General features: G+C 36.6%; 5 protein-coding genes, 1 long non-coding RNA gene and 1 pseudogene across 7 annotated transcripts; 4 read left to right on the top strand and 3 right to left on the bottom strand.

Moving 5' to 3' along the window:
- The first annotated feature begins 121 nt into the window (after nt 1-121).
- LOC106421055 lies at nt 122-3789 on the top strand (annotated as a pseudogene).
- Nucleotides 3790-3931: 142 nt separating this feature from the next.
- On the top strand, nt 3932-5835 carry LOC106421049 (polygalacturonase QRT3-like). Its single transcript, XM_048773290.1, has 3 exons — nt 3932-4241; nt 4326-4553; nt 4799-5835. The coding sequence occupies exons 1-3, from the start codon at nt 4062-4064 to the stop codon at nt 5813-5815; spliced, it is 1425 nt and encodes a 474-aa protein (XP_048629247.1). The 5' UTR covers nt 3932-4061; the 3' UTR covers nt 5816-5835.
- LOC106421048 (organelle RRM domain-containing protein 1, chloroplastic-like) lies at nt 5775-6918 on the bottom strand. The gene is made up of 4 exons (XM_048773291.1): nt 6728-6918; nt 6405-6473; nt 6190-6296; nt 5775-6089 (listed from the first exon to the last, which is right to left on the bottom strand). Exons 1-4 carry the CDS (start codon nt 6861-6863, stop codon nt 5943-5945), a joined length of 459 nt encoding a protein of 152 aa, XP_048629248.1. The 5' UTR covers nt 6864-6918; the 3' UTR covers nt 5775-5942.
- A 2928-nt stretch (nt 6919-9846) lies between these two features.
- Nucleotides 9847-11848, top strand: LOC125600666 (multiple organellar RNA editing factor 1, mitochondrial-like). The gene is made up of 5 exons (XM_048773288.1): nt 9847-10273; nt 10627-10724; nt 10813-10878; nt 10963-11549; nt 11636-11848. The coding sequence occupies exons 1-5, from the start codon at nt 9906-9908 to the stop codon at nt 11657-11659; spliced, it is 1143 nt and encodes a 380-aa protein (XP_048629245.1). The 5' UTR covers nt 9847-9905; the 3' UTR covers nt 11660-11848.
- A 53-nt stretch (nt 11849-11901) lies between these two features.
- LOC125600667 (protein OSB2, chloroplastic-like) lies at nt 11902-13225 on the bottom strand. Its single transcript, XM_048773289.1, has 4 exons — nt 12754-13225; nt 12534-12672; nt 12214-12443; nt 11902-12127 (listed from the first exon to the last, which is right to left on the bottom strand). Exons 1-4 carry the CDS (start codon nt 13110-13112, stop codon nt 12070-12072), a joined length of 786 nt encoding a protein of 261 aa, XP_048629246.1. The 5' UTR covers nt 13113-13225; the 3' UTR covers nt 11902-12069.
- Nucleotides 13226-14473: 1248 nt separating this feature from the next.
- LOC106421019 lies at nt 14474-15894 on the top strand. Of its 2 annotated transcripts, none has more exons than XR_001284116.3 (4): nt 14474-14819; nt 15153-15230; nt 15345-15473; nt 15572-15894. It is a non-coding gene; the product is annotated as an uncharacterized LOC106421019 (long non-coding RNA). The 2 variants fall into 2 exon arrangements; XR_001284115.3 differs by having other exon boundaries at nt 14475-14819; nt 15149-15230.
- Nucleotides 15895-16118: 224 nt separating this feature from the next.
- On the bottom strand, nt 16119-17994 carry LOC106421129 (F-box protein At4g19940-like). The gene has a single exon (XM_013861972.2). It carries the CDS (start codon nt 17992-17994, stop codon nt 16729-16731), a length of 1266 nt encoding a protein of 421 aa, XP_013717426.1. The 3' UTR covers nt 16119-16728.
- Nucleotides 17995-20077: the final 2083 nt, after the last annotated feature.

Raw genomic sequence — 20077 nt, 5'->3', positions numbered from 1 at the left:
TAGTTGGCTTAGGGAAGATTATTGACAAGGATTATCAAAACCAAATGACTTCAAGCTTAGGGAAGATTATTGACAAGGATTATCAAAACCAAATGACTTCAAACAGAATCATATTAAATCTGTCGGAAATGCGGAAATGCAAGCTGTTAAGGCATCACTTGTTCGTCTAAATCTGTCGGCTTTTGTATCTCCTCCAGTCCTCCTACACCTCTTCAGGTAAATATAACCTTATCTATCATGACGATCGTACGGCGTTTATGTATGATTGACTTTTGTTCAAAAGTTGTTGTCTTAGGTTATTTGTTTGATTAGATGACATGATATATATGTGATGCATGCTTGGTGTAGGCAGTACTCGGTCCACGAGTGTATCGAGTGCATCATATGGTGCCGATCCCATAGGGAAAGGCTTTGATTGGTAACCATGCGGAATGGCGGAATGGCATATGAAACGCGATTCCGCAAGTATTTTACCAATCAAGAAAATGTTGCGGAATTGAAAAAAAATGCAAAAACGCAAATCTGCGTTTTTGCTCACAAAATTATAAAGAGAAAGTTTATTAAGTGGAAAAGTGAGTTTTAGTAGATTATGGTGGAAAAGTTTACAAAATTAACACTTTTATATTATTCAATTATATGTTAATATTATCTTAAAATTTAAAATACATACTAATAATATTTTAATGATGAATAGTTATGTTGTAAATACAAATTTATTATAACTTTTATATTATAAAATGTTAATCTATTGTTAAAACATATTGAAAGATAAACTAGATATTTATAATAAAAACTAAAATATTTTTAATACATTTTACTTGTTTTCAGATTTATAATCATTAGTTTAATTATTGCTATTTGTTTTTTTTTGTTATAAAAAATAAATATCATATAAAATAGTTTAATCAATTTAATATATATTCCACCATTCCACAAATTTTAAAATTTTCCGCAGCTTAACTATTATTTCTGTGATTCCGCGATTAAGCGATGGTTACCAATCGGAGCCAAAAGCTATGGAAGGTGCGTTTGATGGTCCAAATCATGGAGTATTGATGGAAGGTATAAATGTTATTGGAGGAGCAAGAATCGATCTTGAAGGTGGAAGCTACTAAATCAGACGTCCTCTCCGGTTTCCCTCAGCCGGTGCGGGTAATCTCGTAGTAAGTATCTCTTTTTGTCAAACTATATTAAATTTGTCGAAGGCAAGTTTACAAGTAGAGTTAGGTGCGGGTATATCTTCATTTAAATATGTCTCTATGGCCCGTCTATGTGACGTGATATGACACTGCTTCCATCTGTTAAATAAAAGTTTAAAACATGACATTCTCAACAGAACCTTCGTGGAAACGTAAACTTGATTAAAGATGCATGCTCGTAGGTTTGGTGAACCAAACGAAAACGAAATAAATGATCATTATTTTTTATTTCAAGAGAACAGAATGATTTATTTCTTTCTATGCATGTTTCTTTCATAATTTCAAACATTATACTCTATATATAAAGTATTCAAAGTATCCATCAAAGCATAAAATGTCATCATAATGTTTGAAATAATGAAAATATTTGAATTCAAAAGAAGTTTAAAATTGTGAAACTTAGTGTAAACCATATTTTATATCATCATTTTTTATATTATCATTTCAAAATTATGAAAATAGTTAGTTCAAAAATCTCAACTTGAAAAATCCTATAATTCCATATTTTCTTTCTACATGTTCTAATATCGCTGTTTCTTTGCATATACATTTTTATATATTTGATATTAATGGTTTCTTTTTATTGACTTGTAACACGTCAGTCAGATCAGCGGAAGAACATTAAGGGCATCAAATGAGTTTAGTCGATAAGTATATAATCGAACTCAACGACGAGTCGTCAAAGTTACAGACTTACAGAGTTACAGTACATCTTCGAATTTATAACTCTCAGAGATCTTCTCATCGATTGCAACTATCACGGCGGAGCAATCGTCGTCATCAATTCTCTCCGGACAAGCATTGACAACTGTTACATCACACGATTCGGACACACTAACGGCATTCTCGTCCAAAAAGGACACGAGACTAGAAACTCGTTTCTCTGTTAACACATAACCGCCGGTGGAGACAGAGGAGGAGATAAAATATTCCGGCACCGCAGTGAATCTGATTGGTAACGATAACGCCATCACGGACACCGTTATATTCTCTCCGCGGCTATCGGGGTAATGATATCAGGACAGGCGAACCTTTTTTCTGGTGTGCATTGTTATAACAAAGCAACCGGTTTTGGCGGGACCGGGATTTATTTGAAACTACCTGGTTTAACTCAGAACCGAATTGTGGATTCATACTTGGATTATACCGGTATTGTCGCGGAAAACCCGGTTCAGCTACAAGTTTCTGGAACGTTTTTCTTGGGCGATGTATTTATTTTGATATTGTTGGCAATATGTTTTCCGGGCCGGGTAATGGAGTCCAGATTGTCAATTGGATCAGACGAGTAAGGCGTTTGAGAATGTTGACCAAGTGGTCATTGACCGGAACAGTGTGAATGGAATGGCAATCAGATCGACGGTAGCTAAAGGATCGGTTGATGGAAACGGAACGTCTTGGACCGTCGATTTCAACCCGGTTTTGCTCTTTCCGAATTTAATCAGCCAGGTGCAGTGCACGCTCGTAGCGCGTGAAGGTGGTGGGTTTCTTGTTCACGCGGTGAGCAGGTGAGAAACGTTTCGGATAACCGAGTGGTCGTTGAGACAAACGCACCTGTTACTGCAAAAGTGTATGTACCGGTGGATCAATGAGTTTGATTGTTATTACAGTTGAAGAGTTGTTGGCAGACATTTATTAGTTTCCTTTGCTTTTTTTTTTTTTTTTTGATAACTCTGGTATCTGGGCAGCCACATTCCCAACTATCCCTCCGAAAGTGGTCGAGCACCCCAACAGAACGGATATTAAATCCGTTGTGCCCAAAGCTCGAACCCAGGTGGCGAACAGTACAGCTGTACCTCCTTTACCACTAAGCTACGAGCGCTTGGTCAGTTTCCTTTACTTTCTCAATACATTTATTAGTTTATTTTACTTTGTCAAAATATTTACTAGTTTCTCTGAGATGAAATTCAATGCAATGAATAATAAATTTGATAGTATTATTACTTCTGAAATTATGTTCTGGCCAACAACTATCTGCTCTATTTTTCCTTACATTAGAAATTTAGAATCAAATAATAGTAACCTAATGTAAATAGTTGTCTACAAAGTCGGCAACAAAAGAAGAAAGATCTATGAAGGAGACTTCAAGGTTCTGCATCTACTTATTTAGGTGTTCTCCTTAAAGTAAATTATTTTATATTCTCAACATTAATTCTCCATTTTAATTTTTCGGTAATCATTCTGCAAATTTCTTCTTTTTTTTTGCATAAAGAAAGCTAAAACTTTATTAACAAAGAAAGTCGGTGAAAATCAAAAGTATTATTCTCTTATAATTGATAAATAATTTGGAACAAAGCAAACTTTATGCCGATTAAAGTATAACATGGGGTGTAAGCAAAGTCTAATACGAAAGATTTATTTTCTCAGAAAATCAATAATGCTTCAGAAATTCGTATAACATGAAATATGCATAGTAAAATTGCAGAATCAAACAAATAAATTAAAAATTGGTTGATTTAAACGTTGAAACCGTAAAACGACATATATTTAATTATTATTTAGACTGATATAACATAAACTACGAAAGCATAATTTATGATTAAAAAATCGCAAAATTATTTTGTCATCAGAGAGTTCTATGTAACTTTATGAACTACAGCTTTCTACCAACATGCATGCTTGATCTTTTTCTAGTCTTTGCATTTTTCGTGTGAATAAAGAAAAAATACCCACTAAAAATCATTCTGTTAAATATATTGGAATTCGAGTCGGTTCATTGGAATAGCAAAAGCAAATATTTCCAACACAAATAATGACCTTTAAACACTATCAACCTGCATCTTCTTTATAACCACTCCTCATAGTTAACTCTCTTTCATCGTTTCTCTCGTTCTCTCAAGAAGGGAAAAAATCAAGAAGATCAAGATGAGACTCTATTACTTTGTTTGCTTTCTCATCACTATTTCAACTAAATTTAATGAGATATCTTCCTTAAGAAGAGACATGACAAAGCTTCTTGAAATCCAAGAGAAGATCCAAGAAAGACTCGCAGTCACTCCCTCTCTCCCACCATTGTCTTCTCCTTCTTCTCCATTTCCCAAAATGGTAAAGCATTTCCCACATTTCAGTAAGTATATACACGCACGTGTGAATGTATTTTGTGAGCGTGTGAGTTTGGTTTTGGTACAGGTGGGCAGAGTGATATACCCAATTAGCTACGGAGCTGACCCGACAGGTGGACAAGACAGTAGCGACGCAATACTTGAAGCTTTAACCGATGCTTTTCAGTTACAAACTGAGCTTAACATGCTGCCACGTGTTGCTGATCTTGGAGGTGTTGTTATTGATCTCCAAGGTGGCAGTTACAAGATCGGTAAACCTCTCAGGTTCCCTTCCTCCGGTGGTGGAAACCTCCTGGTTAGTCACTTTAAGAGTCTTTGCTTATGAAACTTGCAAGGAAAAAAAACTTTGAATATGTACTTATATTTCAACAAATTAGACTTTTTATTAAAGAAACTTCATACAAAAATTAGAATAACTTTGGAAAATTTTCTTTTTGAATATTTTGTAATTATTTACCTATAATTCAACAAATTGGACTTTGTTAGAGAAAGTTGTAAATTAAGATTGAATCTTAACTCATTTTCTTGGGTGTAATTCAGGTAAAAGGAGGGACATTCCGGGCATCAGAAGTGTTTCCTGGTGATCGGCATTTGGTCGAACTCGTGACATCAATGAAAATGTCGCTGGAAGATACGTTCTCCGACCAGAAAGACCAGAACTCTGGTATCTTCTTTGAGGATGTGACCTTCAAAGACGTTCTATTCGACTCAAGCTTCCGAGGAGGGGGTATTTTGGTAATCAATTCAGCACGTATCCGCATAACTGATTGCTACTTCCTCCATTTCACAACACAAGGGATCAAAGTCCAGGGAGGGCACGAGACATACATTTCAAACACCTTCCTAGGACAACATTCAACTGTAGGCGGAGACAAACAAGAAAGACAATTCTCCGGGACAGGGATCGATATCTCGAGCACCGATAACGCCATAACGGATGTAGTCATTTTCTCGGCAGGGATCGGTATCTTGTTGAATGGCCAGGCCAATATGGTAACAGGCGTGCATTGCTACAATAAGGCTACATGGTTTGGTGGAATAGGCATTCTAGTGAAGTCTCATTTGACGAGGATAGACAATTGTTACCTTGATTACACAGGTATAGTCATTGAAGACCCTGTTCACGTTCATGTCACAAACGCTCTCTTCTTGGGAGATGCGAACATCGTGTTGAGATCGGTGCATGGGAGGATTAACGGTGTGAATATTGTTAATAACATGTTCAGTGGTGATCCTAAACACAACTTTCCGATGGTTAAGCTAGAGGGAGAGTTTCATGAGGTTGGTCAGGTTGTGATTGATCAGAACAATGTGGAAGGGATGGTGATGAAATCAACGACCGGGAGGTCTAAAGTTTCTGGTAACGGGACGAGATGGGTCGCTGATTTTTCGTCTGTTTTGGTATTCCCTAACCGGATAGACCATTACCAACATTCGTTTTTCGCGCAGTCTGGACAGATTCCTGCGAGTGCGGTGACTAATGTTTCAAACAATGTGGTAGTTGTAGAAACTGATAGAGCTGTAACTGGAACCGTGTCAGTGATTGTTTATCAGTAGAAAAACAACATGTGTTCATATTGATCATTTGCCCTATTAAAAATTTAAAGCATTATTTTCTAAAACATCTATCTTAACGGAAAAGGGAAGGGAGGGAGTATATGTATAATGTGGGCCGGTTTGACAACTAATACCAGCAATCAGCGACTTCATTATTGGCCGGTTCTTCTGGCACTTGCAGCTTCTCAGGGGGACCAGAAGTCCTTGGATGCTGTTGGAAATCATGCTTCCCTGGTTTGGCAATGTCTATGTAAAGCATCCTACCATTGTACATATGCAAACATGATGGAAACCATTCTGGTTGATTTGGATACATAAAAATATAAACTTGTTTAAACCCATTTAAATCTGTGTGGGGGTAAAGAAGCTTTTACCCTACGGTCCATCGTCTCTAGGGCGAGAAATGCATCATCTTGAGACGTGAATTGTACAAAGGCATAACCTTTTGATCTCTTCATTGACTCATCTTTGACAAGCTTCACTGTGTTTGAAAAAAAGAGTAAAGTTACATCAATTAACCTTATCCAAAGTTGGATTTGGAGACAACATGAAACAGAGAGTAACTTCAGACACAGCCAAGCTAACATACCTTCAGCTATCTCTCCAAAAGCTGAAAACTCCTTTTGTAGAAAATCTTCACTTGTCGAAAACGGCAAATCTGCAGATTTCAAAAGCGAGGAAACACCATTAACATAGAGAAATCACCAGATTGAAATTAAAAACCTATCTTCAATTTCACTATGATTGTTAAGTTTCAGGACATGAACTGATGATATCTAAAACGTCGTCAGGACACTATCACATGTGTTAGAGCTACAATCCGAACTCAACACGCAGCTAATCTCCAACGAGAATCGAATTAGAATCTGAAGTAAAGGACAGTCCAAAGAACAGTGAAAGGCCTAAACTTACTTCTGACCATGATTTTGCTCGCTAGAGGGTAATTAGAGAGCGAAGCTTGGATCTTCGGAAGTCTACGGTTTCTGTAACATGACAGAGAAGTTGAAGAAGCCACTAAGGAAGGGAAAGCGAGCGTCGCCGACCACATTGTTCCACGGCCGCCGGAGAGAAGAATCAGTCGTAAAGATATCGTCGTTTAAGGATTTTCAAAACGACAGCGTTTATAGGCTCTTTTGATTCGCGCTTTAAAGCCCATTAACACCTAAGTTTTTGGCCCAATAATGTTTTTGAATGATTTTCAATTAAAACAAAAGGGGTGTATTTTAAAAGGGAAAATCGCATTTTAAACACTCAAAGTGAGCAGGAGACGCACTTTAAACCTTGACGCTTAAAAACTAACACTTTAAACCATCAAAGGTTCAACCCTAACACATTTAACCTCCAAACTTACCTCCGTGTTTCCGCCGTCGAAATGTTAAACGGAGCAGTAAACGGAGTTTACACTCATTAACAGACGTTTTACTTTAAAAAACGTGGTAAACATGTGCTCTATTAACTTAACGAAAATCAAAATCAAATTGGGGATCTAGGGTTTATAACTCTAATCCGATAAAAATAAAAATAGAGGAGACAGCGAAAGCAGAGCCAGACGATTTGAAAGAAGAGAAAGACGAAATCGAATGCTCTTTTCGAAATGGGGTAAGCTTTCGTTTCTCTCCCCATATCGATTCTGGGTGTTTGGTGCTTGTCTGGATGATCTAACATTTTTTCTTTTCTCCTACTGTACAGAGAAGGGACGATGATTGATTTGAGAATCCATGTCGGTGGATCTATGGAGAAAAACAACGGTGACTACAAGTACGTGGGAGAGTTGTTTGAAATTTCTGTGCAGTGGGAATTGTATGACATCTCATGGGAAAAATTCTTACGCTTCAGCAGAGAAGATGCAAAGATCATTGCTCCACTAAGATTCGTGTGGTACAAAGATATTGCGAAGGAGATGAACACAGTGACCTATGTGTTTGAAGAAAATCCTGATGATATGTTTCTCTTGATGTGTCTTGCCAAAGAAGCTGGTGCGATTGATGTCTTCATTGAATATGATGTCTCCGATGTTAGATATAACGAAGAAGAAGAATTTGCAGAGAGTGATGGAGAAGAAGAAGTGGAGAGGCCACTAGAAGATGAAGAACCTGAACAATCAGAGGAAGAAGATGAAGAAAATCCTCAGGCTGATGAGAATGAGACTGTAGAAGGCGAAGAGAATGTGGCTCCTCAGGCTGGTATCGTTGATGAGAATGTGACTGAAGGAGGTGAAGAAAGAGAACAAGCTGAAATTGGTGATGAAGTGGTTCAAGATGCTGGAGATGGTGGTGAAGATGAAAGGTTTAGGGCAGTTTTTGAAGAAGGTTCAATGGCGAAGCTTGGAAAAGAAGCTTATCAAAATTTGGAAGAAAAGAAAACAGCTGAAAGAGAAGCAGAAGAAAGTGACGAGGAATGTGTGTTGGAAGAGGATACCGCAAATCCAGACACACCAATAGGATCAGAGGAGGAGTGGGAGCAATGGGATGATCCAAAAGGGAAAAGGAATGGAAAGCCAAAGTTCCATGGCGATTTGGAAAAACCACCATACATTTGGTTGTTCCAGAAGTTTAACTCGGGTTTGGAGTTCAAAGACCAACTCCTTAGATACTCCTTGAAGACACAATACGATGTGAAGATGGCTAAGTCGGAATCAAACAGAATTGCTGTCGTTTGCTGCGGTGAGAAATGCAAGTTCAGAGTATACTGCTCTTTTGAACCACCTATCAACAAATGGATGGTTAAAGTGTGCCATATGCGTCACAATCATGGAAAATCAAGCAGAGTTTCAATGTTGAAGCAAGGCGTCATTGCAGGGCTATTTAGAGAAGAAATACGCAGGAATATTAGCTTACAAGCTGCTGCCATCAAAGACACAATCAAGGAGCGATACAATATTGTGGTTCCACTTTCCAAGTGTTATAGAGGTAGGCGAATTGCCTTGGACTCCATATTGGAAGCGCAAACAACTCAGTTTGGTAAGCTGTGGGATTATGAAGCTGAGCTCAAGCGAACACATAGTGGTATCAGAACTGATCTCTGCACTATGCAGAAAAATGGTGTGGAAATGTTTGATTGTTTCTATATCTGTTTCGAGGAGTTTAGGACTACTTGGAAAAAATGTTGTAGACCGGTAATTGGGTTAGATGGATGTTTTCTGAAATGGGAGTTGACTGGTGATTTGCTTGCAGCCGTTGGGAGAGATGCGGATAACCGAATGTATCCAATTGCATGGGCAGTGGTTAGAGGTGAGAATAAAGATACTTGGGGCTGGTTTGTGAAGAAGCTGAAAGCAGATTTAGACTTAGGAAACGGAGAGCAACTGACTATTATATCTGATAAGAAAAAAGGGCTAGTGATTGCGATAGAGGCTGAGCTTCCTAATGCTGAACATCGTATGTGTGCGAGGCATATCTATGCCAATTGGAGAAAACAAGGATTCTCAAGGTCAGAATACAAGAATCTCTTTTGGGGTGTTGCGTACAGTTTTACTGAAGGAGAATATGATGAGCGAATGAAGCTACTCGAGGAATATGATCAGACGGCTTGCGATGCTCTACTAGCAACAGAACCACGTAGATGGTGCCGTGCATTCTTCAGTTTGGAGTCACATTGTGCAGATGTTCACAACAACTTATCCGAGAGTTTCAACAGGACTATCAAGATGGCCAGGTCGAAGCCAGTGATTAATCTTTTAGAGGACATACGAAGACAATCTATGAGAAGGGTATCAAGAAGGTTTCTGAAAGCTGAGAAGTGTGACACGTTTGTCACACCAATTACAATGGCGGTGTTAGAGAAGGCTAGGGTTGCTAAGCAATATTGCTCGACATTACGCAGTAGCAAGCATGTGTACGAGGTGAATGAGTTCGAATGTGGTTATTCTGTGAATTTAGCCACTCACCAATGTGCTTGTCGAAAGTGGGATCTAACCGGTATACCGTGCAAGCATGCTGTGTGTATTTTGGCCCATTAACACCTAAGTTTTTGGCCCAATAATGTTTTTGAATGATTTTCAATTAAAACAAAAGGGGTGTATTTTAAAACCCCACAAAGCCCTAGTTACGTCACTACTCTTTCAACATTTCTCTCTTCTTCTCCGGCAGTTATGGCTATGATTTCTCACCGTCTCCGGCGAGCGTTACTCACAGCAACTTCATCTCTTAACCGATCAGTCTCTATCTCCCCAGCTTCCTCTACTCCAACAGCCGATTTCCCATTTGTGTCAACACTGGTACAGAGATCCGTTTTACGGCGTTTAACCTCAGTGAGTCGAGCTCCGGTGAGGCTGTTTTCGACGAGGCAGTACAAGCTCTACAAAGAAGGCGATGAGATCACGGAAGACACTGTTCTATTCGAAGGATGCGATTTCAATCACTGGCTCATCACCATGGATTTCCCAAAAGATAATCCTTTATCTCCTGAGGAAATGGTCTCTGCCTACGAGCAAACCTGCGCCGCTGGGCTTGGTATCAGGTTCGTTATTACAAAAGTCTAGGTCTTTTGAAATTTCATCTTCTTTTATTACACGATCAGTTTGTATGTGTTTCTACTTTCGTGGTCACTGTTCCTTTGATGCTTTAGTTCGTAACTAAGACAAGAGATAAGCTTTTGTCGATTTTGTTACTACGGATCAGTTTGTATGTGTCTGCGTTTATGGTCTCTGTTCCTTTACTCATTTAGGATATGAAATGCGTTAGATGGGGTTTGTCTCTTGTGGGGATGTTTTTACTGATGCTTTTCGTTTGAAGCTAAACAAGACATTAGCTTACATTTACTTTTTTTCTTTTTTTTTTTTGTCTTTCTTTGGGTGTTTGTGGTTGAGTCAGCTTGGAAGAGGCCAAGACGAAGATGTATGCCTGTAGCACAACAACATACCAAGGGTTTCAAGCTATCATGACTGAACAAGAGTCCGAAAAGTTCAAGGGTGTGTACTTCTGATAGCCTTGTTTTTTCTTTTCCTTTCGAAGAAGCTATTTTCACTAGATTTCTCACTTGTTTTGGCTTGTTAACAGATCTACCCGGAGTTGTGTTTGTGTTGCCAGATTCATACATTGATCCCGTGAACAAAGCATATGGAGGTGAGCAGGGGGTTTTGCAGAACCTTCCCATGCTGATTCTTGCAACTCTACAATTTTTTTTAATATTTTCTTGTTTTTCTTCAGGAGATAAATATGAGAATGGAGTTATCACACACAGGCCGCCACCAATTCAGGCTAACAGAAGAACCCGTGATAAGTTCAATCAGAGATCTGACCGTCAAGGCGGTCCTCAAAATTTCCAAAGAAACCCAAATTATGGTCAGCAACCGCCAATGCAAGGTGGTGGAGGAGGCTATGGTGGTCCTCAGCAGAGCTATGGTCCTCCAGGACAAGGAAATCAAGCTCCTCCTCCACCATTTCAGGGAGGTTACAACCAAGGACCGCCGCGATCTCCACCACCTCCATATCAGGCAGGTTACAATCAAGGCCAGGGATCTCCGGTGCCTCCATTCCAAGGACCGCCAGGTGGTTACGGTCAAGGGGGACCTAGTAACTATAGCCAAGGACCACAAGGAGGTTACAACCAAGGAGGGCCTATGAATGGGAACTATGGTCCTGCACCAGGAGCTAGAAATCCCAATCTTGGATATGGTCAGGGATATGCCGGACCTGGACTAGAGGTGAATCAAACAATTCCACAGGCTGAGCAGAGGAATGCAGCTGGAGACTGGAACAACAATAATCCAGCAGGTCAACAGGGTTCTGACCAAGTAAGTTCTTGACCGTAAATAATCTTGCATTTAAGTACATTCCATTTTCCACACATATTTGTTGCTGATATAGTCAATATTTTCAGTTTCCACAGGGGAGAAGATACTAGACAGAGACATGATGCTTGCTGCTGTGGAATGAGCTGAATCAGGAGGGGATAATCAGAGCAACACTTTTTATTAAGTTGTAGAGTACATAGTTTTGTTAGTCAGCTTTCTACATTGTTTGGTTGCATCAGTTAACTTGAAATATTTTTGCAAATCATTCTTTTAAAATTTAGCCTGCCTATTTTACTTGAGATTTTTAGCCATTTCCGTTGAGCTATTTTGTATCAAGTATAGTGACCAAAGATTCATAGCAACTCTGATGCGTTAACTTAGAGATTGAAAAATGATTAATTCTGTAAACACTTGGAGCTCTTTACAAGGCGATAACGATTCTAATAAGGCTACGAGACGGTGATTTCTTGTCTCTTCTTGACTGGTGGCAGTTTTGATAACACCCAAGTAGGAGACTCATTTAGCCAAAGTGCTTCACCTGTCTCCTTGTGTTTGAAATCAGGAGCTTTTGCGTTTCTCTACACAAACAACAACGATCTTGTGATCAAATAGTCGATATTCAAAAGATTGATAAGACAAAATTTAGCAAACAATATGGTACTACCTTGTCAATTCTATTGTCCCACCATTTATCAGGATTCTCAACCATGACACTGAATAAGAGTTGATAAGAGATATACCAGGCTGTTTCTTAATGCCACTTTCAGACGCTGCTACAACCACAGGCGGTGAAGCAGGCCGCTTCCTAACGCCATTTTCTTCCTTTTTAGATGATGATGATATAACCAAAGGCGGAGAAGCAGGCTGCACAAAGCTAAGATTCTGTACCAATACCTGTTGTGAGCAAAACCCACCTCAAGGTTACAAAGATTCTGTAGAAAACTAAAAAACAAGCAAACAAAACTGAAGGAGAAAAATGCTAACCTGGACATTGGATTGAGCATAAGTCATATTTGGAGGAGGGGAATCAATAAAAAGCTTGCCAGAAACATGAATAAGATCGTCTTTACTTATATATCGATCTGCTGTTTTCGCTAAATCACCTTCGAATATTATCGGAATCCTGACAAGCAAAGCCACAACCTTTACATCATAATCACACCAAACAATGCGTTTCCTATAGAGGAAGAGGAGGAAGTAGTACCAGAAAGCAGAGGAATCTGAAGAAGACCTCTGGGAGATAACAGTGCCTGCCCAGAACTTTCCGTCGGAAGAAGCTTCGAACTGAACTGGCTGATCCACAAACCCAATCAGGTTCACCCAATTCGCTGCTTCCTTCTCGTAAGCTATCTCATTTGGCCGACCCGATTTCTTCTCCTTCTTCGCCGTCACAATCTCCGGAGGCGCCTTGGCTCTTTGTTTCTTTCCGCCACTCCCGGAGACAGCGGCGGCGGCGGTGTGGAAACGGATTCGCTGAGGGGTGATTCGATTTCCGGATGGGATTTGGGGATGGAAAAGCGGAGAGCATTCGATTCTCGTCAAGGATTTGGAAATCAAATTCATCTTTTCATAACCAACGAGGAACCCTAATTTCTGAAGGGTTTAGGGAAACAAATTGAAGAGAAGTAGTGATGGATGGATAGTGATGACTGTCGTTTAGTTGGCGCGGAGTAGTCACCGTGTATATTAGTTATTTGGGCCTTATGGTGGCCTGCTTTATATGAATCTTTAATGGTCTTGGTTACTTTAAAATTAAACCATTTTTTGTTTACACTAGGGCATTTTACCTGAATCTGAATCCGAATCCGACCCGGAAAAATCTGAAGCCAAGTAATAAAATACCCGAACAGATATTAAGTTAGGACATGTTGGATATCCGAATTCGAACGTCTAATATCCAAACCCCGAACGGATATACGAAGATAACCGAATATATGTATACTTAATCATATATTTACAGTTTAATTATTTCTTTCATTTTATTCAAAATATTTATATTGATGTTGTATATAGTTCAAAATCATATAATATACATATAGTTGTAGTCAATGTGATTTGTTATTCACTTAAAATGCATGTCAAACTTCTTGTTTCCTACATTAACAAAAGTTGTATTCAAATTCTCAAAACAACAACTAAATTAATGTTTTTCTATTTTCAAAAGTTTGTTTTCAAACCTATTAATCGTTCAACCTATTAAAAAATTAAATCAATAGTTAAGTTAATTGTAAAATTTTAAGTATAAGAAACTTGAATAGTGAAGATTCTGAATGTTTTATAGTGCTTCTACAAATAACAATTATTCTTATCATTCAAGTTTCAGTCGTATGCGCATTTTGCCGTTAGCAAATTAGCATCTTCTGTATGAAAAAATAGTCACTTAGTTTATCAGTTGATTAAAAGCACTTCCAACTTTGGTTTTTAAATAGTATCTAAGATTATAAAAAATGTAAAAAGTCGAAGAGAGAATGAAAATAAGTTCTCATTTGAAATGCTCTTCGGGATCTTTCTTCTAAGTGTCTTCATCTTAATACTTCTTTTTTTTGCACATGTATCCAACTAATCTAATTATATAGTTCACATTAAAATTTATTGATCTAATTAAAGTAATATTTTGTTTTTGAACACTTTTTTAAAGACTTGACCGATAATGTTGCTCTGAAAGCATCCACAGAGCTAAGGGAGTGTTTAAAGTCTATCAACCAATTAAATATTGTTTTCTTAACTTTTTACTTTTGTTTTTTTGTTAAACCAATAAAAAAAGATATGTATTAAATGGGTTTCTCCAAAACTCTGCACGTCTCTTTATAAACGTACTTAGAACACCTCCATCGGAGTCTTTTAGAAAGGGTTCTAAAAAAAAAACCAAAAAATAAATAAATGAAAAATGAGATAAAACCAAAGAACCGGCCCTAAACTAAGGGGTTTTAGAACCACTAAGCATCCCATACGTGTCTTCTGTGTATTGGTCTCTTCTCTCTGTCTCTCTCTTTCTCATCGGTTTTGCTCTCCTTCTCCAAATCTGTGTTCGAATTCTTTGAGTTTATGTGTTGATTTGAATCTTGTGAATCTCCTCGTTGGAATTGAAATCACCTCTCCTCACTGAATCGCCGTTCGGTAATCAATCCGTAAACCCTAATCATTGTTTGATTCTGGATTTTTTTTGTATCAGGCAGAAGACGGAGATTCATGGCTAATAATCATATCATGCTCTACTTAGCATCTGTTATCTTGCTTCTAGGGATTATCAGTTCATCCTTCAACATGCAGGTATTTTCATTTTCGTTTTAGCTCCTGGGATTTAATCATTTTCTAGCTGTTGAGTTTGATCTGCCTTTTGTTTTTAGCGTTTACTCTTTGAAGCTACATGTTAAAAAAGGATCAAACTTGGTCTTGAATTTTTGTCTAAATCTTATCATTGTTCCTGAATTTTGAACATGGTGTTGTAGCGGGTCTACCTTTAGACAAGAACGTAGTTAGAGGTATTAATATTTCAGATGATGTTCTGGTTTCCTCATTTTAAAAACTAAATCAAAATGTGTTGTCTCTCAACTCTCTGCAAAATAAAGAAAAACGGAATCATGTTTAACATTGTGAAGCTAGATGTATCCGCAAGGAAGGATGTCTCATCATTTCAGGGAGATGTGTGTTGGAGACCATCTTGCTGTTAAGGGACCAAAGGTACTCTTTTGTCATCTAAAGTTTTTGATCTTCGATACCCCCAAGCTTCAAACTTTAAAATAATAATCACCAATTCCTGGCTAAAGCTCCTTGCTTTCTTGTCTCGTGTTGCAGTTTGAGTGGGCGTGGCAGCATCCGAGAGCGTGCAGTACGAGAAGCTGCTGCTGCTTTCAAGTCCTTCTCTGGACTTGCACGCAAGATCAAGCTTGCATACACAATGCTAACTCTTCCAGCTTGGAATAGGTAAAGAAAGATAAAGCTTCTTGTTGTTGTTTATGCTGTTGTATCCGTTATAATTACCGACATAACTTATATCTCTCTCTCTGTGTCTTGGTGACCAGCTTGAACCTGACATTCAACTATTTCTCATCAAAGTATGCGCACCACAGCGGTGTTTCTCCAAGTTTGCCTCCTCACATGAAAGTCCAAGTCTGTGCTAAAGGAGACAACGATTCTCAACCCGAAGATGAAGAGAGTCTTGATAGTAATGAAGAAGAGGATGATAATAATACCCAAAGCCAGCCTAGGAATCCAACTACAAGCTCATTGGATGGCTTTCTACTTATAAATTTGTATTTCTATTTTTCATATGTTTTTATGTCATGTTGGTTTAAATGTTATGAAATCCAATAATTTATAAGTTTTGTAATATTTAAGTTTAATAGTTTAATTTCTAAAAAAATATTTAAGAACCTCATAAGAATTCTTCCATTGGACCTTCACACAACTAATTACATTAATAGAGGTTCTAAACTTCATAAAGTACACAATTAACTATAAAATTAATTTTAAGAACCCATTTTAAGAACCAATGGAGTTGGTCTTACCTCACCTATTTGTTCTAAATTTGTTATCTTTCTCTTACTTTAACTTTTTCTAATTGTTTATTGGACGAGAGACTCATCAATAGACTCCCGTTAATGATGCTCTCAGTGTTTCCTGTACCAGCTGAGCCTTCACTCGTACTTCTTACATGGATAATTGAACAGTTTTTTTTTACATGTTCACATGTTCGTTTATGTCATCAAACCAAATGCTGTTTTTATTTCTAAACTTGAACACCTATAAAATCACAGTATATAATTGTCATCAAATTCCCAAAGACACCATATCAGAAACAAAACTCAAGTGACCTCGACTGTGGGCTCGTAATTGTATTGCATGACTTGAATCGGAAACTCGCTTGATCTCTTATGTTAGCTTATATCATATTTATGTAACTTGTATCAGATCTAAAGTAAATCAAATTGTTTTCGAATATGCAAAGAAGAAAATAAATTTTGTTTCCCAGTGATTGGAAGGTTTGAAAAGGGAGAGAGAAAGAAACATCAAACATTGATAAGCCGAAACATCAAACATTGATAAAGCCTTTATGAAAGACACAACTGCATTTCATTTTAAAAAAAACTTTAGTTGAGCAAAACATCCAAACAAAACTAAATAAAATGATTGCATAAACATATAAAATAAAAAAATAAAACACACACGCACAAAGCGATCAGAGATACATTAAGTTCTCAATATCGTCAAATCCAACAACGTCCCATCTTTTGGTGTTGTAGCGGTTGGATTTGATTTCAACTTTTCTAAAATGGTTCTTTTGTAGGTTGTAAAGAAACACGTAGAAATGAGTTGTAACTTGAGGTAAAACGTTAAACTGGTCGGGTCCAATACGAAATATATGTTGAGGAACCAAGATAACGTCACCGTTTCTAGTTGTACCTTGTACCCTCAAACTCATGTTATGGACTATATGCGTTTTTATCATATTCATTTGAGAAGGATGCAACACCCGCTTCATCCTTGACCACCTATTCTTCTCTTCATCTTCCCTTACCCATAGATCCATCACACCGTCATGTACAAGATCGGCATGGTCTAAAATAGCTATTCTTCCATCGTATTCTATAATCTCAGTATAATAATACCGACACCAAAAGGCATCTTCAGGTTTTTGGAGCACACTGAGTTTTTCAGAACTAATATCGAATCTCACAAACAGGGGTTTAATCGAATTAGGAACCAAAGCTAGGTAATACATACTCCCATTGATAGTCAATCCTCGTGTGAAAGGGCTATGTGGTGGACATGTGCATGGAATCTTTCTCCATCGACTTGATACACCTCCTCCTAGTGTGAAGACCCAATGCTCTAGCAAGAGCTTTACAACTTTGAGTCTTGAAACTATGCAAACCACTTTATATTGATCATGAACAGGGTCGTGTGCGATATGGTATATGATCTTATTAAACTTGTGATCTTTTGCTATGATGTTGGATTCCTCTATGTCAGGTAAGACGACAAGTTTCTTAGTGGTACTGTTATATATTTGTGCATTTGTGCCTTTTGTAAAGCACATCAAACCGCGGTAAACATGAGAGACGGAGTAGCCTTTCATCGCTGAGATTGTCAAATCTTGGTCAACTACAAAAGAACCGTCCAAGTCAGGAGAAGATGACGATGATACTAATATCTTCTCTTTGTCGAAGCCCAGCCACATGTATATACGTGGCGCTGATGAAAGGTTGGTGAAATATTGGGAACAAATCAAGGTTGACCAGAGCTTAGAGACGGATTTGAGCCTCATAAGGGATTTAGCAGGGAGTCTCGTGAGAATCTCTATCACGAGATCAGAAGGAAATTCCTGCCACGGTTCGTGGCTCTTGCATATGTCGCTTTGTCTTCTCCTTATTCTCTTCGACCTCCTCTTCATTCTACGTGCCTCCCGTTGTAAGGTGACTGCTAGGTCAAAAGAAAAAGGCATATTTTTAGTATCACACAATATTGTTTGTGACTTTGTGATAGAAAACATTAATGGGTGTCTGCTTTTGGTATCTAATTACATGATATAATCAAAATAATTTATGTATTGATTTTGGAAAAAAAAAGACAAAATAAAAAGCTATTGATAAACATAAGATATTAAGGATTTTAGGTTTTTCTTTATTTAGTTAATTATTTCACAAGTTCATATTTTTATTTATATAATTCTTCCAATTTTACTTTGTATATAGTAAAATACTCAAAGAGATCAATTACTTGCTTCGCAAGAATAGTAATAACTTGATCTTAGTAAAAGATTGTTTTCTCAATCTCAAGAAACCAAGCAATAATTTTCCAAAATAATATAAAAAGTAAACCGGATAACTTGGCAGCCTCATTTTGAACAAATCACAATGGACTTCTAATATTTCGTTTAAATTTTATTCTATTTCTTAAAACGATAATGATTTGTTTGATGCAATTAAATACACCAGTAGAAATAGTTCATTATCTTTTTAAATATTCAAAATATATCACGATATTCAACTAAAGGAATAATTGTTGTATTTTACAGCCTTTGTTCACATACACAAACTTAAACCAATCAAGCTTTTCCTTAAAACACTCACAACCCAAACTAACAAAAAATAGAATGGTTGCAGTCTTGTAGATTCATTATCTCTGACAGCCCTAATTCCTTGCTTTACAAGTGCCGTAGCAAAAAAAATTATTTATTTGTTATTATAATTTTTGTTGTTACATATATTTAATTTATGGTATAAAAATTCAAATTATCATATACCAATAGCAAAATTAGTTAAATATATATTATTTTTATAAATATATCTTAACAGTACCACATTATTAAACAAAATTTTATATGAATATAAGATAACTAATATTATAAATGAAAATTATATTTTATACTAGATTTTATTTTTTATTAAATAAATAATTAACAGCACATATCAATTAGTTACCGATCATTCTCTAATTTTAAAACAGTCACATACAAAATCATACAGCCATAACGAATATTGGTGCATACAAAACTTTACAAAAAAAAATCTACAATTATAATCCAACCAATCATTGTAAATTTTACTGGATTTCCGTTTATACAAATGACATGTATCAAATTTTTAATTTTCAGTTTGTAAGCTCTTGGAGAGACATTACGTACAACAAGTTTGTACTTAAATCTCAAGGTAGGATAAATTTTGTACTAACAATAAGGCCCAATACGCCGTAATAGATGGCTAGTAGAGTTGATTTACGAATCTCACAAAAAAATTAAAGTTACTGAGCACAAGTTCGAATTTCAATATCTGGGAGGAGACTATATTGATTGGTAACATGAGTTACCATTGATTAAGTTTGAGTTAGAGTCATAATTCAAAAATGTTACTATTCATGAGTTATTTTTAATTTTTTTAGTTAGTGTTTGAGTTATAATGTATTATATATGAGTTATAATTTTGAGTTAACTCTTTGAAAAAATTGATAACTCAAGCTTTAAGAGCATCTCCAAAAGCCCATTTATTTTAAATTTTGGCAAAACTTCAAACATAAGGTTTGAGAGTGTTTCTCTCCGAAAGCAAAACTTTATATTAAACCTTAAATTTTTGTATTTTATATAATAGTCTTTATGTTTGATAAAACTTAACTAAAAGCATAAATCTTTTACAATAACTATAAAATATACAACAAAAGTATTATAAACAAAATTAATAAATAAAATATTATATTATAGTAAAATATTGTATGTAAATAAAAACATACAAAATTATTCATTTAATTTAAATAAATTACATAATTATTCATTATAATTACTTTCACAATGCTCCCATATATAATCAATTAAAGTATTTTCATATCACATTCATCTTCAATAATCATGTTATGCATAATAATACACGCTGTTATTATATCATGTAATAACATTATTTAGTCTTCGTATTATATTTGTTGTAGTATTACTTAAATATTTTGTATTAAAAAGGACTAAAATGATTAAACAATAAAAGTTATTAACATTATTTGAAAGTTAGATAAGTAAAAAGACTAGAAAAGTAAAGAACCTT

This window comes from Brassica napus, unplaced genomic scaffold, assembly GCF_020379485.1.
Source record: "Brassica napus cultivar Da-Ae unplaced genomic scaffold, Da-Ae ScsIHWf_2358;HRSCAF=3044, whole genome shotgun sequence".
Classification (NCBI taxonomy): domain Eukaryota; kingdom Viridiplantae; phylum Streptophyta; class Magnoliopsida; order Brassicales; family Brassicaceae; genus Brassica; species Brassica napus.
The sequence above is the reverse complement of the archived record's forward strand: the minus strand, read 5'-3'. Positions and strand labels throughout refer to the sequence as shown.